The sequence below is a fragment of the Vanessa cardui genome, chromosome 7 (genome assembly GCF_905220365.1).
Source record: "Vanessa cardui chromosome 7, ilVanCard2.1, whole genome shotgun sequence".
In the NCBI taxonomy this organism is placed as follows: domain Eukaryota; kingdom Metazoa; phylum Arthropoda; class Insecta; order Lepidoptera; family Nymphalidae; genus Vanessa; species Vanessa cardui.
In genome coordinates, this window is record NC_061129.1 from 7655153 (window position 1) to 7678207 (window position 23055).

General features: G+C 33.2%; 1 protein-coding gene across 1 annotated transcript in view; it reads right to left on the reverse strand.

The window, feature by feature from the left end:
* The window catches only part of LOC124531240 (collagen alpha-1(IV) chain-like), a 27549-nt gene continuing 4494 nt past the window's right edge, over positions 1 to 23055 (reverse strand). Inside the window, exons 2-15 of the mRNA XM_047105739.1 lie at positions 11165 to 11350; positions 11002 to 11046; positions 10618 to 10902; positions 10289 to 10537; positions 9371 to 10154; positions 8921 to 9181; positions 8054 to 8276; positions 7380 to 7495; positions 6091 to 6491; positions 3527 to 5597; positions 2882 to 3059; positions 2392 to 2506; positions 1290 to 1510; positions 1 to 706 (exon numbers count right to left, since the gene is read on the reverse strand). Coding sequence (XP_046961695.1) covers positions 538 to 706; positions 1290 to 1510; positions 2392 to 2506; positions 2882 to 3059; positions 3527 to 5597; positions 6091 to 6491; positions 7380 to 7495; positions 8054 to 8276; positions 8921 to 9181; positions 9371 to 10154; positions 10289 to 10537; positions 10618 to 10902; positions 11002 to 11046; positions 11165 to 11350 — 5304 coding nt within the window. The 3' untranslated portion in view covers positions 1 to 537. The remainder of the gene's footprint in view (positions 707 to 1289; positions 1511 to 2391; positions 2507 to 2881; positions 3060 to 3526; positions 5598 to 6090; positions 6492 to 7379; positions 7496 to 8053; positions 8277 to 8920; positions 9182 to 9370; positions 10155 to 10288; positions 10538 to 10617; positions 10903 to 11001; positions 11047 to 11164; positions 11351 to 23055) is intronic.

The following is a 23055-nucleotide window of genomic DNA, read 5'->3' on the forward strand; positions in this document are numbered from 1 at the left end:
GTCTGTATAAGTTTAATTTTTTCATCAGAAGTAGATCTAATTTTACCGTGTTTAATTTTTACAGTCCTTATTCTTTATGTTACTGTCATTTGTTAGTAAAGATGACCAAATAATTGTTTATGGTTATTATAATTCATCATTATCTATATCTAGGCCTCGGTGCAATTGTAACTCTGCTTATGCAAACACTGCCTTTGATATATATTCACTTATATACTATTCTGAATTTATGTTTTTACGTTATGCCCATAACTGAACTGATTTCAAATTTCTTAATCGAAATATTGAATGAAAATCGTTGAGAATATGATGTAGATTTTCCTTAAATACATTTTATTTTTATTAAAATTAAATTAAATTTATTTAAATGCGTATCGACATTGTTATGACTTTTCGTTTATTTTTAATTGTATATAAGTGGCACAATAAGCATAAATACCTTCATATTTTATTGACTAAGTACTCGCATAAGTTTTAAGGACACCTATACTTGTAAGTTTCTATTTTATACTGTAAAATTCATGAGTAATAGCCTATTTAGTAGCGAGCTCTGCCACGAATATGACGTTGGCCGCCTGGGCGATGTCTGCCTCGGTAGAACGGTCGGCGACGTGCCTCGTTCGGGACAGCCTCCACTGCCCCGGCGCTGCCTTGATACGCTGTATTCGCCGTCGGGCCCGGTTGTCGTCTCATACATACTGCGCATCTGAATACAGAGAACGTGGAATAATCAGGATAAAAACACTTTCGCAAGCTCTTAGTTTAAGTAATTTAATTTGACAATGTACCTTTCATGACTTAGTATTTTTAAAAAAAGAACTTTTATATGGTACTTATGTAAGAAATCCAAAAAGACTAGTTAATGTAAGTTGGTAATAGATAAATGTGGAAACTACATGAGCCGGTGGTTATAACCAGTGAAACTTAAACAATTATTGCGGGTTCAAATCCGGCAAACACCACTAACTTTTCATGTGTTTATTTTGTATTCTTAATTAAACTCTAGTTCGGTAGTGAAGGAAAACATTAAACCACCAAACTGAGCATTGTACGGTGGGTACCTACTGCGGTGACAGTGGTTATATTAGTTTTTGTGCCAGTAATCGTAATTTAAACATTTTTTTATAACTATATTTGTAGATGGAACATGATTCAACTATGAACCGTTACAAATAAAATTAATTTTAAATAACAGTTAAGATAATAATATGATCTTTTATTGCTATTCAATTTATAATATTGCTAAGAAATATGAGATTCGTTTGTTTGTAATTAAAAAATATATTTACCGGCTGACTTTAGACACTTGATCTGCCTTTAAAGTTTGTTGCTCTGGTTTTAAGAACATTCTGTTGTCATCGATGGTCGACAACCAGTATGATACTGCCGTAGCGAAGTAGTTGCACCGGCCGAGTCCGTTGCATTCAATAAACGGTCGAGTTCTAAACTCGCGGAGACATGACCCGGGTGATATTAGACTCTGACCCGCTGCATCTGCTCCAGCAGTGTGCTGAAAACGACATATTATTATTGTAAGTATTATGATACTGATAGTAGACCACGGAGGTCGTGTCGGTCGACCACCTCTCGAGGTGTGTACAACAGTTTTCATGGGTACGCCACTCCGAGGTCCCGGGTTCGACTCCCGGACCAGTCGATGGAGAATGGAGATTACCATTAATTATCTATGTCGTCTTGGTAATGGGTGTTTGTGTTACCATAATTACTCCTGATTTTCCATAACACAATGTATGTGATGTTGTCTCATATTTATTATTTATTTATGATATCAAAAAATTACAATGCAAGATATATAATTAGAAATTAATCCAAAAATATGCCAAATGAACAATTTGAATGAACAAAATGAATGATGGTACATAACAAACGAAACGCTTGAATATTTTCATAAATAATATATGCAAACATTGTATTTTAGGCTAATCATTAAGGTAATTTTTCTTCATTTAAATAAAAGGAAATAAATGCATAATATTTTACCTTGTAACTAATAGTAACGATTTTTGCTACGTGGTTTATAAATAGGGACGATTTGATATTTAAAGGGTCTTGGAAAAACTACTAGTACACGATTCAATCCCACCATATTTATGTAATTATGGTAAAATTGATTGACTTTGCGTTATTATATTTACTTAAGTTTGTTCAGTTTGTAATATGAAAGAAAATACATTTTTAATTTTAAGGTCGGGCCACGTGCCTGACCCCAACCATATATGGGATTGTTTTTGCTAATGTGTTGGTTTCCCGACACCAAACACAGACATCATTGCCAGGAGAGAAAGATTAAGTTGGATCCATTGTATTCTACCAAAAAGAATAAAAAGGTATATTAAATAAAAACGAAACGTATCAAATATTGTTACTTACCATAAGGAAACTGTATCCTATCCATAACTCTTCCCAGCCGTTCGGACAAGTTGGCACCGCGTTACTTTGACTATGCAAAGCTATGGTTCTCGTCGATGATTCACATACTTGACATCTTTAACAATATATTTTCATATCATTTTTATTGTTAGAAGAGGTGAAAATATAAATTATTAATTAATAAACACATTTTAAGTGTAGCCCCCATAGAGCACAAACATCGAATCAATCGATTCGATAAAATGTTGTTAGGCAATCTCCTCCAAAGACATATTTCCATGTTGGGGCGCTTCACTAATATTTGACCTTAGGACTTGACCATCATGAGTCATGCGCCCTCTACACATGGTGTTCGAATTTTTTTTGCCCACCTTTACCCTGGTATAAGAGGAACTTACCTACTTGTTTATGAAAAACGAATGCTGCAATTGGCATCGAGTTATTGCATTCTTAAACAAACTTGTACAACTTTTTAAATTATATAACTCACCTTGATATATACGACCCTACATCTCTAGCTTGAATTGGCGTCATAGCCATTGGCATAGGTTCCGGTGTAGATAGCCAGAAACTGTAGTCTTCTCTTTGGGCGAAATCACATACGTTGTTAATGTTACAAAACATGAAAGGCATGGTAGAAAATCTTCGCAAACAACTTCCAGGGGCACCTGTAAGGAATTGTCTTTGTAGTTGTGTTTTTTCTTTTTTATTAAAAATAAACAACATAACAAAACGAATATGTTACAAATGTATATTACACGACTCTTCAGTTGTTGATAGATTTTATGGTAGATCCTCTATTTGTCCTTCTTTCCTGTGCTCGCATTGCAATAACTTCGGACATTGCTTTTTTTAGAGTTTAGTTAAAAAAAAAACTATTACTGACTAAAATACTTCTCCTTGAAAAAGAGAGAAGGCTTTAGCCCAGCAACGGCTCATATACAAGCTGTTACTTTAGGTAAACCAAAATAAATTTTATTACAGCTGATTTTATTGATTTTTTTTATTGTCACAAAATTCAGCTTCTAAGTTTTGGATTCCAGGCCATACTAGAGAATAAAAGATAATAGCCTGAAATTTACTGAAGTAAGAGCTAATGTTTTAATGAGCATGCTTTCAATCATTCGTGACTTACCTAAATCTTGACCATGTGCCTTGGCGCTAGCAACTATGTGTATCAGTGAAAATCCATCCCACATAGGTGATGTCCCAGCTGGACATTGAGGAATCATTCTTGTTTGTGAATGGACTGCAAAGTAAAAACCTCTCGATTTTGGTATTGGTGGTGGGGGAGCTGGTGTTCCGGGAAGTCCTGGTACTCCACGCGATCCATCAAAACCGATTTCTCCTCGTCGACCTATTAGGCCTTGCTCTCCTTGAGGTCCAGGGTAACCAACAGGTCCTACTTCGCCCAAATCACCAATTTCACCCTTAAAACCGGGAATACCATTTTGGCCAAAGCTTCCAGGTGCTCCTGGAACTCCGTCACGACCATCTAAGCCGGCTACACCTATATCACCTTGTTCTCCAGGGCTAACTTCATGAGGGAGGATAGTGTCGCCTCTTTCACCTTTTATACCTTTAAGACCCAGATATCCTTGTAAACCTTCTTCACCTTCGTCTCCTATTAGACCTTTCATACCTACTTCTCCCATATAACCTCGATAGCCATTTAAGCCAGATTCACCATTGTCTCCTCGCATACCTTTTATGCCATTAAATCCAGGCATACCATAATCACCTCTTTCCCCTTTAGGGCTTATAGCAAATCCAGGTTCACCAATTTCGCCCTTAGGTCCCATGAAACCAGGATTTCCTTCCATACCACGAGCTCCAGGTATACCCATGTTTCCTCGTCTTCCGGGGCGACCATCACTGCCTGTCATACCTTTTGGTCCTTGGAAACTCAATCCAGGTGGACCAGGAGCTCCTTCCGGGCCATCAACTCCATATTCACCCGGAGCACCTTTTTGTCCCATTGAACCTGGCCATCCAGGAAGACCGTCTATTCCATTTTTACCTTTTTCGCCCTGTTCTGCATTAATTCCATCAAGACCAGGTAAGCCAGGTGGACCAATATCTCCAGCAAGTCCCTTAAGACCATGAAGTCCATCATCACCAAACTCTCCTTGAAACCCTACGTCACCTTGTTCACCTTTAATACCTTTAATTCCAGTATAACCTACATCTCCTGTATCTCCAGGTAAACCTTCTAATCCTTCCATTCCTATATCACCCATTTCACCTTTTGTTGCTGGTGAATAACTACTTGGACCTATGTCACCGCGTTCTCCTTTAGGACCCATGTCACCTCTAATTCCTTCAAGTCCAGGTAAACCAACATCGCCAGGGAATCCAGGTACACCCATCCGACCAGGTTCGCCACTATCGCCATAATCGCCTTTCAGTCCAGGTCTTCCATTAAAACCTATACCTCCTTGTATGCCTTTAGGACCAATGTATCCTGGTAATCCTGGTTGCCCAGGTCGGCCTTCATAACCTTTATCTCCAGTCGGGCCTTTAGGACCATCTACACCGTAATCGCCAACTTGTCCTTTAATTCCCTTTAATCCTGGTCGACCCGGTATTCCTGGGTTACCTGGTAGACCTTTAAGTCCATCACGTCCTCTTATATCAAATCCACGACTTCCTCTATCACCCTTTCTTCCTTTTGGACCATAAATTCCCGGTCTTCCATCGAGTCCTCTATAACCTGGGTTTCCTATTTCACCTTTCATACCTTTAGAAGCGTTTTCTCCACGCATACCTTGAAGACCCGTGAAACCTGTATCTCCCATTTGTCCTTTCACTCCTGGCCATCCATCTAAGCCATCTTCACCAGGAATACCTACATCACCATGCAGTCCCTTAATTCCTTGTAATCCACGTAGTCCTGGCTTACCTGGTAAGCCTCTGTTTCCTGTAATACCTGCTACACCACGTTCCCCAGTTTCTCCATGAACTCCAGGTCTTCCTATAAATCCTTGAAATCCGACAATACCCGGATAACCTCGTTCACCTGTCCACCCTCTTATTCCAATTAGGCCCGCTTCGCCTTTTGTTCCTTTTTGCCCAACATCACCTTGTAAACCGTGGTTTCCTTGTAAGCCAGGTTGACCGATTATGCCAATAAATCCGGGTCTTCCAGGGATACCTGGTAGTCCACGAGCTCCTTGTACAACTATTCCTGGTTGACCCTTTCGACCCTGTTATAAAAGATAAGTTTTGTTTTGTTATATTGTCAATTAAAATCATAAGTAGCTCCGAATCCTACTGTCTAGGTCTGTTATAATTGTAAAACGGTATATTAACCGTTACCTACATAATTTTCTTAGAAAATAAAATTTAAACAGTAATAATAGTTATATCATTAAAGATAAAAAATATCTAATAGGATACTATATCAAAGATGGGCAATTTAACTATCTGATGGTAAGTTGACAACTTTACTAAACCATATTTAAACTATTATTAAGAATTGGTATACTATTATTATCAATAGGCTTAAAACATCACTGTTTATCGAAAGTATCAGTAATGAGATTGGAGAGGCTTGGTCCCTTGCATACATAATAAAATAGCTCACTCATTCTTGGAGCTGAACATAGGAATGCTATCAGCGATGTCTTATTTTACCAATTATAATTTAACTTGTAAACTTTTTTACAAAAACAAGTATAAGATATAAAAAACACTTACCGGAGGTCCAAAGGGACCTTGTGGACCAGTATCTCCGGGAACTCCGGTTTCTCCTTTAGGTCCCATTACACCAGCTCGGCCAGGTGAACCCGGATATCCAGATGGGCCTTCATCTCCCGCATCTCCCTTTGTTCCGTCAATTCCTCGTTCACCATATATGATAGAGTAACCGACATCTCCACGTGACCCTTTCTTTCCTTTTTCTGCAGAGAATCCTGTTGGTCCTTGTAGCCCTGGACTACCTGGTTCTCCGTAGGGACCAGTGTCACCTTTATCACCTGGGAATCCTCTAGCACCTATAGGCCCTTGTTGTGAAATACCTGGGAGACCCATGTCTCCTCTTCGACCTTGGAATCCGCCGTATCCAATGTCTCCAACTTCTCCTTTTCTTCCAGGAAAACCTGGGACACAGGGCAACGCATTTAATATATGTGAAGCCTATAATTCTTAAGAATAATAAATAATCTTTTTCTTACAGATGAATGCTGTTTGATCTGTTTAAGTTATAATAATTAAATTCTAATTATTGTCTATTTTAGGTTTAGATTAATTTTTGTTGTAAATATATTGGTAAAACCGAGAAGACCCAAATTGTATGTTGCTCTATATGGTATTGAAAATATAATATCATAATTAATAATATACTATTTAATTCAAAATATTTTTATAACAATCACTCATCATACTATAATCTAATCTAAGTAGTAGTAAATAATATTATAATTAAATATTATAAATAGTATAAGAAATCGACAGATTTTAACTTTAACCTTTTTTTTTAGTCGTTTACGTCATTAAACGATATTATTTTTTATTTTGTGCACAAAAATTTTAAACAAGATTCTTATACTTTATGAATGTTTCAAAATGAAATATTATGCCATTATTTTATACATTCAGACTATACTTTTTTATATATAAAAAAATAAAGTCATGAAAATTTGCCAGTAGTATATACATATATATACGTTGTGAGTTATACCATATTTGATTAATAAAGATAAACGTATAATATAATGGTAGGGCTTTGTGTAAGCCTTACACAAAGCAACTTAGTGGTTGCCATCAAATTTTGCGATTGGGAGGGTGAATGAACCTGTGAGACAATAACCCCAAAAGACATATAACATCTTTGTTATTAAGTTATGTAGTGAATGCCCGATTTCAAGGTGTATTAAATTTATTATGGCTACCACGGCTATTGGTGGTGGTGACCACTTCATTCATCATTCATCGGACGGATAAAAAAATGGAAGATTTAGTTATAGTTAATATTATAAAATTCATACCACGTATTCCAGGTGGTCCTGTTACTCCTTTCTGTCCCTTTGAATTGATTTCAAAACCAAGTGCTTCTCCAGCGTCACCTTTAAGACCATCTTCTCCAGGTTCACCACGTTCTCCCCTGATAGAAAATCGAAATCAAATATTAACCGAAACCGACAAAGCTCGTATTTTAGTACTATAACCGGTGACAAATGAAATATACGATAAATATATTAAAGCATCATATATTACTGATAGATTTTTTGGTTGATTTGTCAGTTGATATTTTTTTGTTATTAGTACTAATATTGATGGTGAATCTTTTAGTCAAGTAATTTAATTAAAATAATTTGTAACAAATAGTTTGTCGGTGTATATTACTTTCAAATTTTTAGTTGTCTCAATAAAAAAATAAATTAACTGACAGACATACAACACACAGTCTACAAAGATGTGTCTATCAGGAATATTTTTTGCTCATAATTTCATATGCATCGTAGCACTAAGAAAGGATTATCTTAAATTCGCGTACTAAGGATTAAATGAAGCATGAAAGTTTTAGAAGTTCGAAATATGGAAATCGGTATTCAGGACTTATGCCTTAAAATACTTTTAATTATTGGTTTCTAAATAATATACACTGCTACATTATAAGGAAATCTAACTCGTCTAAGATACCTTACACGTTTGTACCTACTTTATGCCTCTATCTCCCTTTTCACCGAAAAGAAAAGCCATTGGTACATCAGCATTTGTCCCATCCCATCCAGGTAATCCATCTCGGCCTTTAGATCCATTACGCCCAGGTGAGCCAGCAAACCCTTCATCACCCATTAACCCTTTAAGACCCTTGAAACCATGAGGGCCAGGTGGTCCAGGCCAACCAGGATCGCCGCGAAAACCAGGACTGCCATCGAAACCTATATTTCATATTATATAAATTAATTTTTAATGAATGTTATTGTATATACAATAACATTCATTGATGTTGTATTTATTTTAGTAGTTTTCAGTTAAAAATAAAATCTTGCACGTTGCTAGATGCTTTCAGCAAAAATGTGTAATTTTAGAATGACAAAATTATTAAAAATGTTCCTGTTATGTTTAGATTTTAGTCATGATTTTAATTTATACTTATATTATAAAGACTAAAGAGGTATAATTTGTATATTTTTATCTCTGAAACTAATGATCCATTTCTAAAAAAATATCACTAGTAGAAAACGACATAATTCATGAGTACTACAGCTTATACATTTATTAATAATATAATTATTTACTTTAAAAATAAATCTCACTCGTGCAAAGATGGGAATAATTGCAATTTTTTAAGTTAATAGAGGTACATATTTTTAATTCAAAATGATATGTTATTCAAAAAATATAAGTACATATATGTAATGAACTAAATTCTACAACTTTTGAATTATCATTGTAGTATTTCGGCATATTTCCAAATTCTAGCGAGAAGCACTTGCACCTTTATTATTAGGAAGTTACTCTTTCAAACGATAAAGTAAAACTTTTTTCAAGTTTTCTGATGTATTATTCTGTATGTACTTGCCTGGGTTACCACGTGGTCCAGGTTCAGCTTTAGTTAACGAGAGTGGCGGCTGTATAAGCATTCCTTTCCGTCCTTTCGGTCCTTGTGCCCCGGCCATACCCGCTTGGCCTTTATTACCCTTTGGACCTGGTGGTCCATGTAAGCCTGGTAAACCAGATTGTCCCTTTTGACCACGAGGGCCAGGTAAACCTTCAAATCCTGGGTAACCCTTTTGGCCAGGAAAACCATCATCTCCTCTTTGTCCCTTGGCTCCAGGTAGACCTTAAATCAAAAACTATATTTACTGCAACGTTACGGCATATTCATGTAGCTTAATAATAATTATTTCTCATTTTTTTGGCCATTATTGGAGAAAAATAAAGGAATTCTTTAAATGCTTTTATTATTTCAATATATAACTTTATAAAATACTTATATTTTGTAACTGTTTTAGTAGTAATATATCTATACCTGATGGGCAGAAAGGACAATCGTCACCACGTTCTCCTTTATATCCAAGAAAGCCTGGCCTTCCGGGTTCTCCTGGGTCACCAACTGCTCCTGGGCGACCTATTGGTCCATCATCTCCTGGCGGACCAACACCGGTTACACCACGTCCGGGATAACCTGGTGGTCCCATATACCCTACCTCTCCTCTATCGCCTCTTAAGCCTGGCAATCCATCTACTCCTGGTTCACCCCCCTCTCCATCTGGACCTACTACGGTTGCTCCCTTAAAACCTTTAGGCCCCATAACACCTGGAAGACCGGGTTTGCCCATTGGGCCCATAGGTCCAGGCAAACCTTTAAATCCATCGTCTCCAGGTTCTCCTTTTACAGAGGTTCCTGGTGGCCCTGCTCTACCAGGAAGACCTTTAGTACCAGGCAGCCCTGGTGGGCCCATTATACCAGGTAATCCTGGAACACCATCAGCGCCTCTAAGTCCTGTAGGACCAGCAAATCCAATTGGTCCTTGTGGTCCCATTGAGCCAGGTAATAGTGGTTCATTTAATCTTTCATCATAAATTCCTGGTTCTCCCATTGGCCCTTGCTCACCAGGTATACCTGGTTTACCATCCTCTCCAACTGGTCCAGGAAGACCATCTTCTCCATTAGGTCCATCGTATCCGGGCCAACCTTTGTCTCCTTTCGGTCCAAGAGGTCCGGGTTTACCACGATAACCAGTTTTACCCCTAGGGCCCTCAACGCCCTGGTCACCTTTGTATCCTTGAGGTCCATTGGTTCCATATCGTCCCTTTTATGATAAAAATAGAAGATTACTAAATGAGTAAGTGAATGTTTGCTATGACAATCACGTCTATACATTAAATATTTTGTCAACGACAATTTTAAGACTATTTGCAAAAATTATAAATTTATATAGCTTACCGGAGCACCTGTAGAACCTATTTCTCCTTTCAATCCCTTTACTCCCTGAGAGCCTTGATATCCTTTATCACCTTTATTTCCTTTTGCTAAGATAGTAAAGTTTTGTTGTACATGGTCGATATAAACGACTTCTGTTGGTCTTCCAGGTTCACCGATTTCTCCTTGATCTCCTTTTTCTCCTGGCGGGCCCACAACGTCATCACCGGTATCCCCTCTATATCCTACTTCTCCTCGATAGCCCATGGGTCCCTTAAGTAATAAAAATTGTTATATCAAATATAATGTATTTATACATTTGAAATAGTTTATTACATTTTTAAGCGTCATACCTGATCACCATCTTCCCCTGGCGGGCCACTATCCCCTCTCCATCCAGTTGGACCCGGAGGACCACTGAGTCCATGTCGTCCGAAATCACCTTGGTCTCCTTTAGCGCCTCTTGAATTTACGCCTCCCTCTCCAGCTAAGCCTTGTAAACCTTTTTCTCCATATGGTCCAGGCAACCCTCTATCCCCCGGGTACCCCTGCGGTCCTGGAGCTCCCATTTCACCATCTACACCACTACATCCATCTAATCCTGCTAAGCCCCGTATACCTTCTAATCCGATTTGACCCTAGAGAAACCAAAATAATTTAAAAATATGGTAATCATATACGTAAGTGTAAAATCCTCATTCATCATCAATACAATTAATTTTAATTATTAAAATTACCTGGGGTCCGGTATATCCTCTCACTCCATAAGGTCCATCAATGCCCTGAAAAAATGTTACATGTTACAATGTTGAATTATATATTTTAGAAACATGTAAAGAACATTAATATTATTATAACAATAGCGTAGTTCCAATACACCGTTCAAATATAAATTCATACCCGTTCTCCTTTATCGCCGTAGTCACCTTGCTGGCCCCATTCGCCAGGTTCTCCTGGTATTCCGATACGACCTTCAGGTCCATCCTCTCCATAATCACCCTGAGGACCTGGTATTCCTCGATAGCCTTGGTCTCCACGGTCTCCTTTAAGACCAGTACAATCACATACAGTCTGATTGCAAACAACCTGTAAATCGATTGAATATGGTTAGCTTTTTTTTGTTTTAATTTTTTTTTTTAATAAAGTAAACTAATTTTGAAAAATACTATCTGTACACTAATTGTGTTTGGGAAAGTGATTATAAAGTAACGGCAGATCAATAACATAAATGTAGTAGTACCACAAGGAACGTGCCTTATCGACGGGACCTCTGACATACATACGTCGCCACAGTGAGTGTAAAAGTTACTTCCTACTTTTTAATATAGCACAAAACCTCCTTCGATCATTACAAAAGAGAGCATTATTTTATTTTTCCAATATTTTTTTGAAAGTACATTTTAATTTTTTTTTGTAAAAGAAATGTTTATTTTTTAACTGTCATCGTCAAAAAATAACAAGATTTTTTTCTTTTTAATAATTCGAGTGTGTCAATAGCTACCAAACAAAAAGCAAATAGTCAAAAAGGCGGAAAAATAAAAAAATAAATGCTTAGTCTTTGCCGAGGATTTTATTTTATCCCAAGGATGATACCCAAATACCCAAATAACACTATCTTATTTACAAATTTGCAGCATGTTTTACTCATAGGTGTACCTATGAGTACCCATGAGTACCTATATAATAAACAGAGCTAAGGAAATAACGTACTTGGCTTTAATATAAATAAAAATTTTAAAAATATCCTTGCGCATTTTTGAATATTTAGTTTTTGTGTATTTGTAATATTGACAGATCACATTATCAAAACACACACAGTGTTTAAAACATTTTCATTATTAATATATAATGCAAAAAGAACTAAATGTTCTTTTTGCAATTTATTATAGTAAGTGCCCTTCTCTGAGAACGATTTTAACTGAAACGTTTGGAAGTATCATATTGTTCATATGTAAACTTATTCAGAAATATATAATTTTCTTCAGGAAATTATGTATTCTTGTCAAATTAGTCTAATAAGTTTTTTTTCAAATAAGCTTTATGCTATGTATTATTTATATATGCTACATGTAATTAGAAGTATTCAAAACACTCATTAGAAAAATACTTTCTAATTAGATATTTAAATACCAATTCCATTTTCAGAATGTAATTAAAATTAAAATATGTAATTGTATTTCAAATTTATTTCCTTTCATGCCATCTAAATAAAACTAATTGTTGCTGGCTTGCAACATATCGTTAATATTACTGAATAAATTATAGCACTGAACCTTAGTGGCATAATTCGTTGACGGCTATCATTATGCTCTAGCCAGACCAAGAATGTTAGCTTATACGAGTATACTGATTTTTATAAAATAGAGGTCTTTTGAGCTATTATGTCATATAATATATATAATGATCATAATATGGGGCTATTTGTGAAAATTTCAGCTGAAAACAAATTTGTTTTAATTATATAGAATGACCTAAAATACACGTTCAATATTTATTAAGCAGAACGATATCAATTTATAAAATTGTCATAAAGAAATTGCTAAATTTGCTAGACGACAATTTAATATACAGTTGATTCTTATATGGCTCGTCAATTTCAAAAACGTATAATTTAATGCAGGCTTGTATAGGCATATAGGCTCAATAGGCATATAGGAAATGTGCACATGATTATATCAATCTGATGTAATTATGTGCGTGTTTCAATTTATATAATATAATATTTGCACGAATACACATATATAATATACAGTGTGTGTGTGTGTGTGTGAATATACAGTGCTAAGCACCAGGAATTCTTTATGTTAGAAAACAAAATTCGCCTAATTTCGGCAACTATTTTTATTATTATGTCTTGTTAGTTCACATTATCAAGATAGTTTGCATATTGTCGTAATGAAAATATAATGGATATCTATTCCTAAAGCTTGTTTTAATTTAATGTATATGAAATCTGAAAATAACATCAATGGTGTCTAGAAAATTTTCCCATCAACTAAAACTCTGTGGAACTTGAAAAAAATTAATTCAATACATGGACGAAAAATTTATAAAGGTATTATGTAATTGTAATTAAAATAGGTATATCGATGACACTTATTTCTCCTAACGAGAAGAAGTATCCTTGAGAAGTATTTCGTGTGATTGTTTTTCATTAACGTTTATCACTTTTTGAGAAATGTGAATGTTAATATTTTATTATAAACGACAGTTCAATGATAGAAAGCCTAGTCATATATATAACATAGAAGTTCAATTGATAACCATAAACAGGATAGAAAAAAAAAACATTTATTTCAACTGGTAACATCTTTTCCACTTAATTTATTCTGGTCCCAGGTTACCTCTCCGCCAACTGCAATCATGATAACAAATTGACAGACAGACTTACTTCAGCATTCACAATATTAGTATACACGTATATGAAGTAATTGAAATGCGGGATAAAACCATAGCTCAATTTTAGTTTAAATTGATGAATATAATTTATGACTTTGTTGCTTCGCTAAATGTTTTATAATTTATGATCTTTTTTATGAAGGTAAATCATGTTCAGATTCATGGCATTATTTTTCATATAAATCGGTGCATAAATATTAATTCATCGCGTTTACATCAAATTAATACTTGATAACTTAATTTGTTATAACTTTAATGCTTTAGGGTAATTTAAACAAATGTTTAATTTACCCTGAAGCACCATGGTATTTTAAGATTTTCATTCATTTAGCTTATAAGTTTTTCATTATATAATAATAATATTTAAATTAATTTTAGTGTCGTGGTTGATTAACTTTAGCACGGATTTTATTTTGATCGCGCAGTAAATAATATGATGTCATCCTTAAATGTATGTTCATTTATTTTAATGGTTAAACCGGAGCAGGTCTGGGCCTAAATAGTATTTGCAGATGCTATATTGTTATCTTTAATCATTTTATTGTCTGACGCCTAGTAACCTATTTATTATAGAAGCAAATGGTAACCTTGATGGTGCAGTTCGTTAATAGTAGTTAACATAAAGAAATGAAATATTCATTCATTAATTCACTGATATAATATATTAAACTCGATCAAATAACAATTATACTCTTGTGTCGTGACAGCTCTGTATTTTCGGCCGTTATACACAGAGTAAGTGCGAATTTACGCAGATTAATTAACTCTACATTCAGATTACAATTCATGTATTTCAAATAAAATTTGTTGTTTATCACACAACAATAATTGCTACTTTATAGCAGTAAATATTTATATATTTAGTAATTCAGTGTTTTCTTATTACGAAGGCTTACAATTTCTAAGTTTATTATTTATATTTTAAGAGTAGAACTAAGTACTATTTCAATATAATTAAAGTTTTAAAATCTTAAATGAAATAAAACTCAAAGTTCCTGTGCATATGAACAGGAGGTTGGACTAAGACTTTTATTGAAAGGTTTTTAGAACCTTTTGAAAAGGTTTGTGGAAACTCTTCCACCATACTGCTCCAAGGAGGGTTTACGGTTACGCACTTGTATCATTACGACCTTTTCCTTCACTGCTAACCACAAGATGAATTAAAAAACAAGGCTTGCCTCCGGTTTGAACCTGTAAATTTCTGTTAAGTACCTACCACGTATTCTAACCACTGTGTCGTCTCAACTCATCATATGAATGGTGAATGATAATTAATGAAATAAATGGTGTTCATTTAGTTGACGGAATGTTATTTTTTAGAATACTTAGGTACGTATTATTTTTTTGTTATGTCTTACAATTCGAATAACAAACAGCTATTCGAATAGGTAACGCTTACAATCGTATACTTATATATCCAAGTAGGTACTGCAATTCGAAGTGTCATTTGATTTTAGGAATGTGCTATCTCATAAAGAATTTGATGCGGTGAGGTTGGGTGGATGACTATGATGATTGAATTTGACTAACATTTATGTTAAGAGATTATACATTGTGAGATTATTAATATTTCTATTGTAATTACTTTTACTTATAGTACTTATTTAAGAGCTGAGATGGCCCAGTGGTTATAACGCGTGCATCTTAAGCGATAATTGCGGGTTCAAACCCAGGCAAGCACCACTGAATATGAATGTGATTCATTTGTGTTTATAATTCATCTCGTGCTGAAATTTACAGGCTGTTACTTTACTTTACTTTTATAGTACTTATTTTAGTGCGAAAAAATATAAGTGTTGTGAATTCCAAAGCCTATTTCGTAATTTCACGAATGTCTAACCGAACTAAACACTTTTTGGTGGTGTCTGATGACAGCATTTTGTAGTAGGTATTACAGCAGCCGTCGATTATAGAACGAGTGAGTCATTAGTTGCAATTCAAGGAACGGGCTGGATAAACAATCATTGCAGTGTCCCAAGCGATAACGGCCATTCGCACATCCCGCAGCGTCCGTCCTGCGACCCGCGCGCCGCCGCCCCGCGCCTTGCGCTCATTACCCGCTACCACGTGTAAAAACCATACAAGAACACATTTTGTACTAACTGAGATAACGCATTCAACGTCAACTTTTAACGAAAATATGCTCATTCAATAAAATGATACATTTCCAAAAAAAAAACAAAAACATAAAATACTACGAATAAATTCTTAGTAAGGAACCCTAAGTTACATGGTCTATGTATAAATATAATATTTCTTGTATATGTGTTAAGGGCTTAGAATTACGTCTGGAGCCTATCCTGAGTGCAGAGCAAGATAACGTTTACTAGAGCAATGCATTGCCATCGGAACTAAGCCAACATCTCAAATTTTAACTCCATAGAATAACAGGAAATAATTCTAATTCACTTGAAACTTGCTAGATTTGATTAAAAGGACTTAAAACATAATCGTAAAAAAGCTTGTCAAAACTGATTTTATCTGTTGTATGAAAACTTATAAAAGTAGTGCTAGAAGTTATTTTTATTACTTCAGAGATTTACTAATATGCTATTATTAATCATAATGATAAAAGAAAAATGGAACATTCAGGAATTTACGAGCAATTTGTCGGTATCTGGTGACCCCGACAACTCGTAAATGCGTTCCCGATACACCTCGGTAGTTGCTGTTTGTAAAACATAAATCCTGTGTCTGAAGTTAAGGAATTGTTTTAGAATAATTACACATTTACTATTGCTCTGTAGAGCATACTACAAAATATAAGTTTTGTAAGACCGCTAAGAACATCTAAACAATACTACTGTCTACAATCTTTAATTAACTTCATCTGACTGGTTATAGCTTTCTATACTACTGGTTTTATGGTTTTAATTATAAATCTATGTTAATGATTTATTTGAAACATTTCCCTAGTTTTTTATTTACTTCATATATATTTTTTAATGTTATACTGATGTAGACGGGATGTGGCCTTCTAAAGTATCCTTACCTACATGCTAATAATTTTGAAAAATTGCGATTTCATCATAAGTCTGGATAATATCTAATAATACAACCGAATACTAAAAATATACCATTATAACAATAATGTATAGTTTTATAATAGAATGATCGATACATTTCTAACGGTTCAGTATAGAAACGTAAACATCCCAATACTGAGCTTTAGCCATCTTTCCTATCAAGGAACAGCTATGGAGAATTTTATTGCAGATTAGTAGATATCCATTGAAAAGAATTCATTCGAACCATGCAATTTCAGCCGAAAGCACAAGAATCTCTTCTAATAAATATTACATTTATTAAATCATTAATACGGTAAGTAGCGTGTGTACATAATACATGTATGTGTGTCGTAACTTTCAAATGATTGCATTGACAATTTAGACGTTTCAGTGATTCTGCACTACGTTACTGAGCGCGATGATTTTCATAAATCTGTGAACAGTAATTCACCAATGTACAAGCTGTCAGTGACTGTACTAAATTTAGATCAGGAACATGACGGTACGTTCAACTGGCTTTTGTTACACTACTGAAACTATTGACCTATTTAATATTACTGGAAGTAAGTAATAATTTTCAGTGCAATGTACGCAGCAATAAAACCGACCTGCGAGTGAGGCGTTGCGTTATATGCACTTGCAAATAATAGTTGCTTACTAAATCGATTTAAGCACACCATTAAGTATTAACGTGCCACCGCATTGCATTGCTGTACGGGCTTAGATATTTTTAAAATCAATAAGCCATTAATTCAATTACGATCAAAACAAAACTTGGTGATATATTTTTTTTAATTTTTAGAACTGATATTATACCTATACGTAAAAGCTCATTTAAAAAATTCACTTTATTTAAATTGGTGTACGTGTAGTTCCAGGCTTAAATTATTTTAAGAATTAATAAATTAATAGAATATTTAATAATAATTTAATTAATTAATAGAATATTTAATAATAATTTATTTAATTTGACTAATTAACTGTGATTATTAATATTACGTTTCAAATAGATAACTATCATATATATGTAGCTATGATAAATAGACAATTATTTTTCATCTAATTAGTTACATAATTTAAGCGGGTACATACGTTAAACTATTATATTCAAAACGTATAAGTACGTATGATACCTATGCGTAAATAAGATGTACTTATATAACGTAAACTACAAAGAAACAATGTTATAAAACATGCATCATGGTCTTATCAATGTATCTACTATAAATAAAAACCTAACGTTTTAATACATTGAAATGATATCGAAATATAAAAAATGAGGAACACGGATACTTCCTCCAAGGTTCAATGTTCTATGTTACCCTACGTCACGACGATAAAGACTCGACTCATGAATTGCGCCCGATCATTGACAGGACGACTCACCCCAGAATACCGACAGCGTTAGCTGTATTACATTTAATTGTTTTATCAATAAAACTTCAGATATCACGTTATTTCTAGGGCATCTACATTATGAAAAGGATTACCTAGACTTTTAGCACTGAATTCGTGTAATGGAAAAATGAATAATAAAAATAATAATAGTTCCTTAGACTCTATCGGCATATTGTCTATGTTTATTTAACTTGTGTGTTTTATCTTTTGGGGTTATAAAAACATACCTAAATCATTCAAATATTGTATATTTCGTTCACCAATTAAATTATTTAAATACGTTGGATGTAATTAATATTATAAAAAAAATTGATTTTAATTTTTTTTTTATTTCAAATATTTCATTTTTATGTTGTCTACGATACATCGTTACTATTCCTACTTGTTGTTCACATTTATTGAAAATATTAAAAAATCTATACTTACTTTTAATTAAGTTTTCAGTAATATATTGAAAACGTGCGCAGTTTTTTTTATAAAAGTTCTTCAAACATTTTTATATATACAACTTAAATCTAGGTCAAAATAAGTCATAGCAGTTTATATAAAGATAACATTATATAAATATCTGGAACAAATTGTACCTAAAGTTTACTTCAAAAAATGTAATCTCGGGGTCATTATGGCATATATATGATACGGCATCGTGGGAGTTATAATATCATTATTTCGGCAATAATTGCAAAAATTGTATTATATCTAACGACAACTTGATAGCAGTTTCCCGTCGGTTTGATAAGAGATGCTGCTGTTTATGCCGCGACCTCGTTACGAAAGCTTTGTCAATGGAAACTGTTGATTTTGACCTATTTTATAATGATTAATTGACCGCTCCACTATAATACTAACAAATACAATATGCAGACATATTGTATTCGTTAACATTATTAATCATGAATGGATTATTTTTTTCTAGAATAACTAATGTTAAAAAAAATTAATTCATAAAAAATATATTGTAACAAAAAAATTGTATTTTTGAAGTTTTATACACTTTATTAAAAACTGTAAATTAGTTTTCTATGTATTTTATTTTATTTAGTTTTAGTAACATTCTGACTTAATTACGTCACACTTATAAATGGCTACACTGGTTTTTTCAGTTTTAGAAAAAACTAACTTTTCAGTTAAAAACTTTTATGAGATGAATTAATTGATTTAAAGCTTGTTTACTACCAATTTAACAGGAGTAATTTGCAAAAAAACTTTGTTAGGAGAAATTGTCGGTAAGATACTTTTAGTATTTGGGGTTTTAATATAAGTAGGAAATAAGCACTTCGTTAATTAGTTATTAATAAATTACAATACTACTAGTATTCATGAGGAATATGATCGAAATCCCACGACATACCATGTAGTGAGCTATGGAAAACGGATTTTGAGCACAAAATAAAAAAAGAACCGGAGGTTTCATCACTAAAGACGTAGGACCGATGGTCATTGTAGTAGACCGCGGATCAATAAACACAGCTAATAACGCTATTCTGGCTAGATGTAAAAATCAAAAGACCTTGAGCTTAATGCACCTAAGACGAGAAAAGAGACATATACCTATTTCCAGCACCGCTATAGTATATACATACAACATTATGGCAAGAGAGTATTTTCTATATAATTTCAAGATTGTTAAAATGTAGGTGAAATCTGCTTAAATACATAAATGTTCGTTTTTTTCGATTCCATCACACATCCGAAATTATCAGAGGTTATCATTAATATTAAGATAAAAACATACTAAGAATTACGCTTTCGATAAGACAGCATCTACTTATAATAAACAATAATATGTTTAATGTTTGGGTTCTGAAATTACAAAATGAAAATCTTTTGTGTTTATTTTATATAAGTCTTATAAGTTACTATATAATTTATCGCAGGATAAATTAAACAGAAACACTGCAAATATTTTTTCAGTTCATTTTTCATGCTTATACTTTACTTATATTTTGTTTTTTTTTTCTATATGAATAGGAAATTAATAAGAGAAACAATGCTATCATTTTGCAAATGAAATAGTATATGATTCTGATTATGTATTTATTCTTCTTTATAATATTGTGCGTTTATTTATGCAATGTGAAGATAAAAATGTCTATAACGAGACGGACGTTCAATCATATTATATTATATAAAATTAATTATGTCAAAGGCGACTTGCTTAGTTAAGTAAATGACAAAGTTTTTTTTTTAAATAATGAATGTTTTTTTAGGTCACGAGGCTGCGGAATGATAATTGCGTTGCTAGTTGGCGGTCCATATAAAATTTTATGATAATAGGGCATAGGTTACGGTAACAACAGATTGTCAAATTTAACACGACTATAATATGTATTTTTTACGTACTTATATATCTACACATCACAATCATTTTGTTTAAGTTAAAAATCATTATCTATCTGTACCTATTTATTATAATATTATGTGTATAAATGTCGGAGATCATAACTTATAAATGATTGTGTTAATAATAAATTATCATTCACGTTTCCGAGTAGATACAAGTTATAAAATATATGTTGTTGGATAAAAAAATAAATGAATGAACATTACGTATTTAAAAAGCTGATTACATTGTATGTTTAGTTTCTATATTTATTGTTGTCTCATATGTATATACTGTGAAAAAGAATATGAATAAAGATATATTAAACGATGATAATGATAAACTGCTGAAATGGGTGTTCCACAAGGATACATTATATGTTCTTATTTATTTTCTGTGTATAAAAAGCTTTTTCTTTTACATATTAATATGAAATTTATTTCTTATATTATTTATCTGTTCTTTGTATGACATGTTTTAAATAGACAGACAAAAAAAATTATATGCAAAATGTGTACCACAAGAGCGGCTGTTTCGTTCCTAAGCCCTTTCTTAGAGGCGACCTTTGATTTTGGAGATTCGGAAATTAAGAGCTGGGTTGGTGGTATATTACTTATACATATATATTCCTAACAACAATATAAAATACGAAAGCACTATTAACATTATATTAACTTTTATTGTTTTCGGACCGGGTTTGAGTTTGAATATACCTAGTATGCAATACCAAGAATTCGAACATTTTCTTCGTCTACGATGGCACTTACAGACTATATAAGTAGTATATATAAGTTATTACATTATTTACTTATTTACTGACGATACTTTATTACTTACGATGACGATATTACGATACGTGGTTACAGCTCTATTAGTATATTTTGTGTTATTTTCATAGTATCATGTCTTATATTTTGGGGGTAATGCTTCATGCATTAAAACGTTTACGTTTGTTCATTTTACAAAGAGTGTTCTCCGCACTCTTTATAACCTTAGCGATCGACAATATCTGCGTGTGTTAAGGGAAATAGTAAAACTTACAGTAGAGTAACAATATACTCACACCAATCATATACATAGTTATAGTAAAATTGAGAAATGAAATTTATAAAACTTTACCTAAAGCACACAAACTATTTCACTGCCTCGATTGGTGAATTAAACAGGTGTGGTAAAGTTCCCCGGGACTCAAACAGTTTCCAGAGTCAAGACGTACTATAAGTATTATACTTATAGGTACCTCAGAAATTACTTTCGCATCTATATCTTATGTAATATACATAATAAAGACAATCAATACATTGTTATTATTATGTATATTTATTTTCTTAAAATACTTCTAAGATTTATTAGTCTTACGCGAATGCAGGTAATTAAGTATGACGGTAGTCTTTTTTCGCTTAAAACAACTATTTGTTTAGTTTTTAGTCGTGTATAAAGGAAAAACTATTGGTCATACAAGCTGATATTTGATGTCGATGATTGATTTCCGCTAGGTCCTTTTCATTATAAACTCGCAAAGTGTAAACTGCTAAGAATTGAGATTATATACGGGTATCTGTAGGTATTTTCACCCTCATAGCCAAAAATGTTGTCAAAGAGAGATGATCGGATCATACACAAGACCAAATAGCTTTGTAAAGAATGGGTTCCATAATTATCGGCACTGGGTATCAACAAGCAACTTCTCTAATATGTCGCATGTGAACCGAACAAGTCCAACGCTATTATTATAGTCCAAATACAATTATACACCTTCTAAAATAAATAACATAGCTTATCAACATAAATAAAAAAAACCTTGTTTGTCTTTAAGCTACGAGATTTTAGGATTACATAACGCTAACAGATTGTATTTTATGTAAAAGATAATATGACGAGTAATCCAATTAAAGTATAACTAGGTATAACGTATTTGGACATTATATTTCAAATACCCACGCTATGTTCTCTAATCTGAATAAATGATAGTGATAAGATTTCATCAATATAATGCTAAATACAATAAGTACCTAATAAACAGTAACGAAATATTATGATCGACAATAATTGAGTGATTTATTTGAAACGAAACCTATTAAAAACTTTTATACGGTCTTTAATGATGACATCAATGTTTAGTTGTGTACAGATAGCCTCTTATTTATTATCTTATCACTAAAGTTTCGACAAGTCTACAATTATAACTCTTCTGATTAATAAATAAAATTTTAACAAAAAGAAAAACCGACTTCAAACAAAACACTATTTTAAAACAAATGAATATGCACGAAAAAGTAATAAAAATAATTGCGTATTCAACATATTTTTTAGAGTCTTCCTAAGTTAAATGAAATGAAAAATATTAGACTACTTAAAAGTCGATTAACGATTATATCATGTAGTTATAGTTATTGGTATATTTGGAGCCGGTGTCAGCCACGGTGCCCTTGCCCCAACAATCAAAAGAAAGAAGCGATACGAGCCCCTTGATTGATCCAGTATATTATTGTGTAAAAGGTAATTTGTAAAAAACATATTTGTTAAAGTATTCTCGTATTGTTTTTTGATAGATATACTGTAGGGTTTTATTGGCTGACACCGACTCCAAATATAACAATAATTATAACTACATGATATAATCGTTAATCGACTTTTAAGTAGTCTAATATTTTTCATTTCAT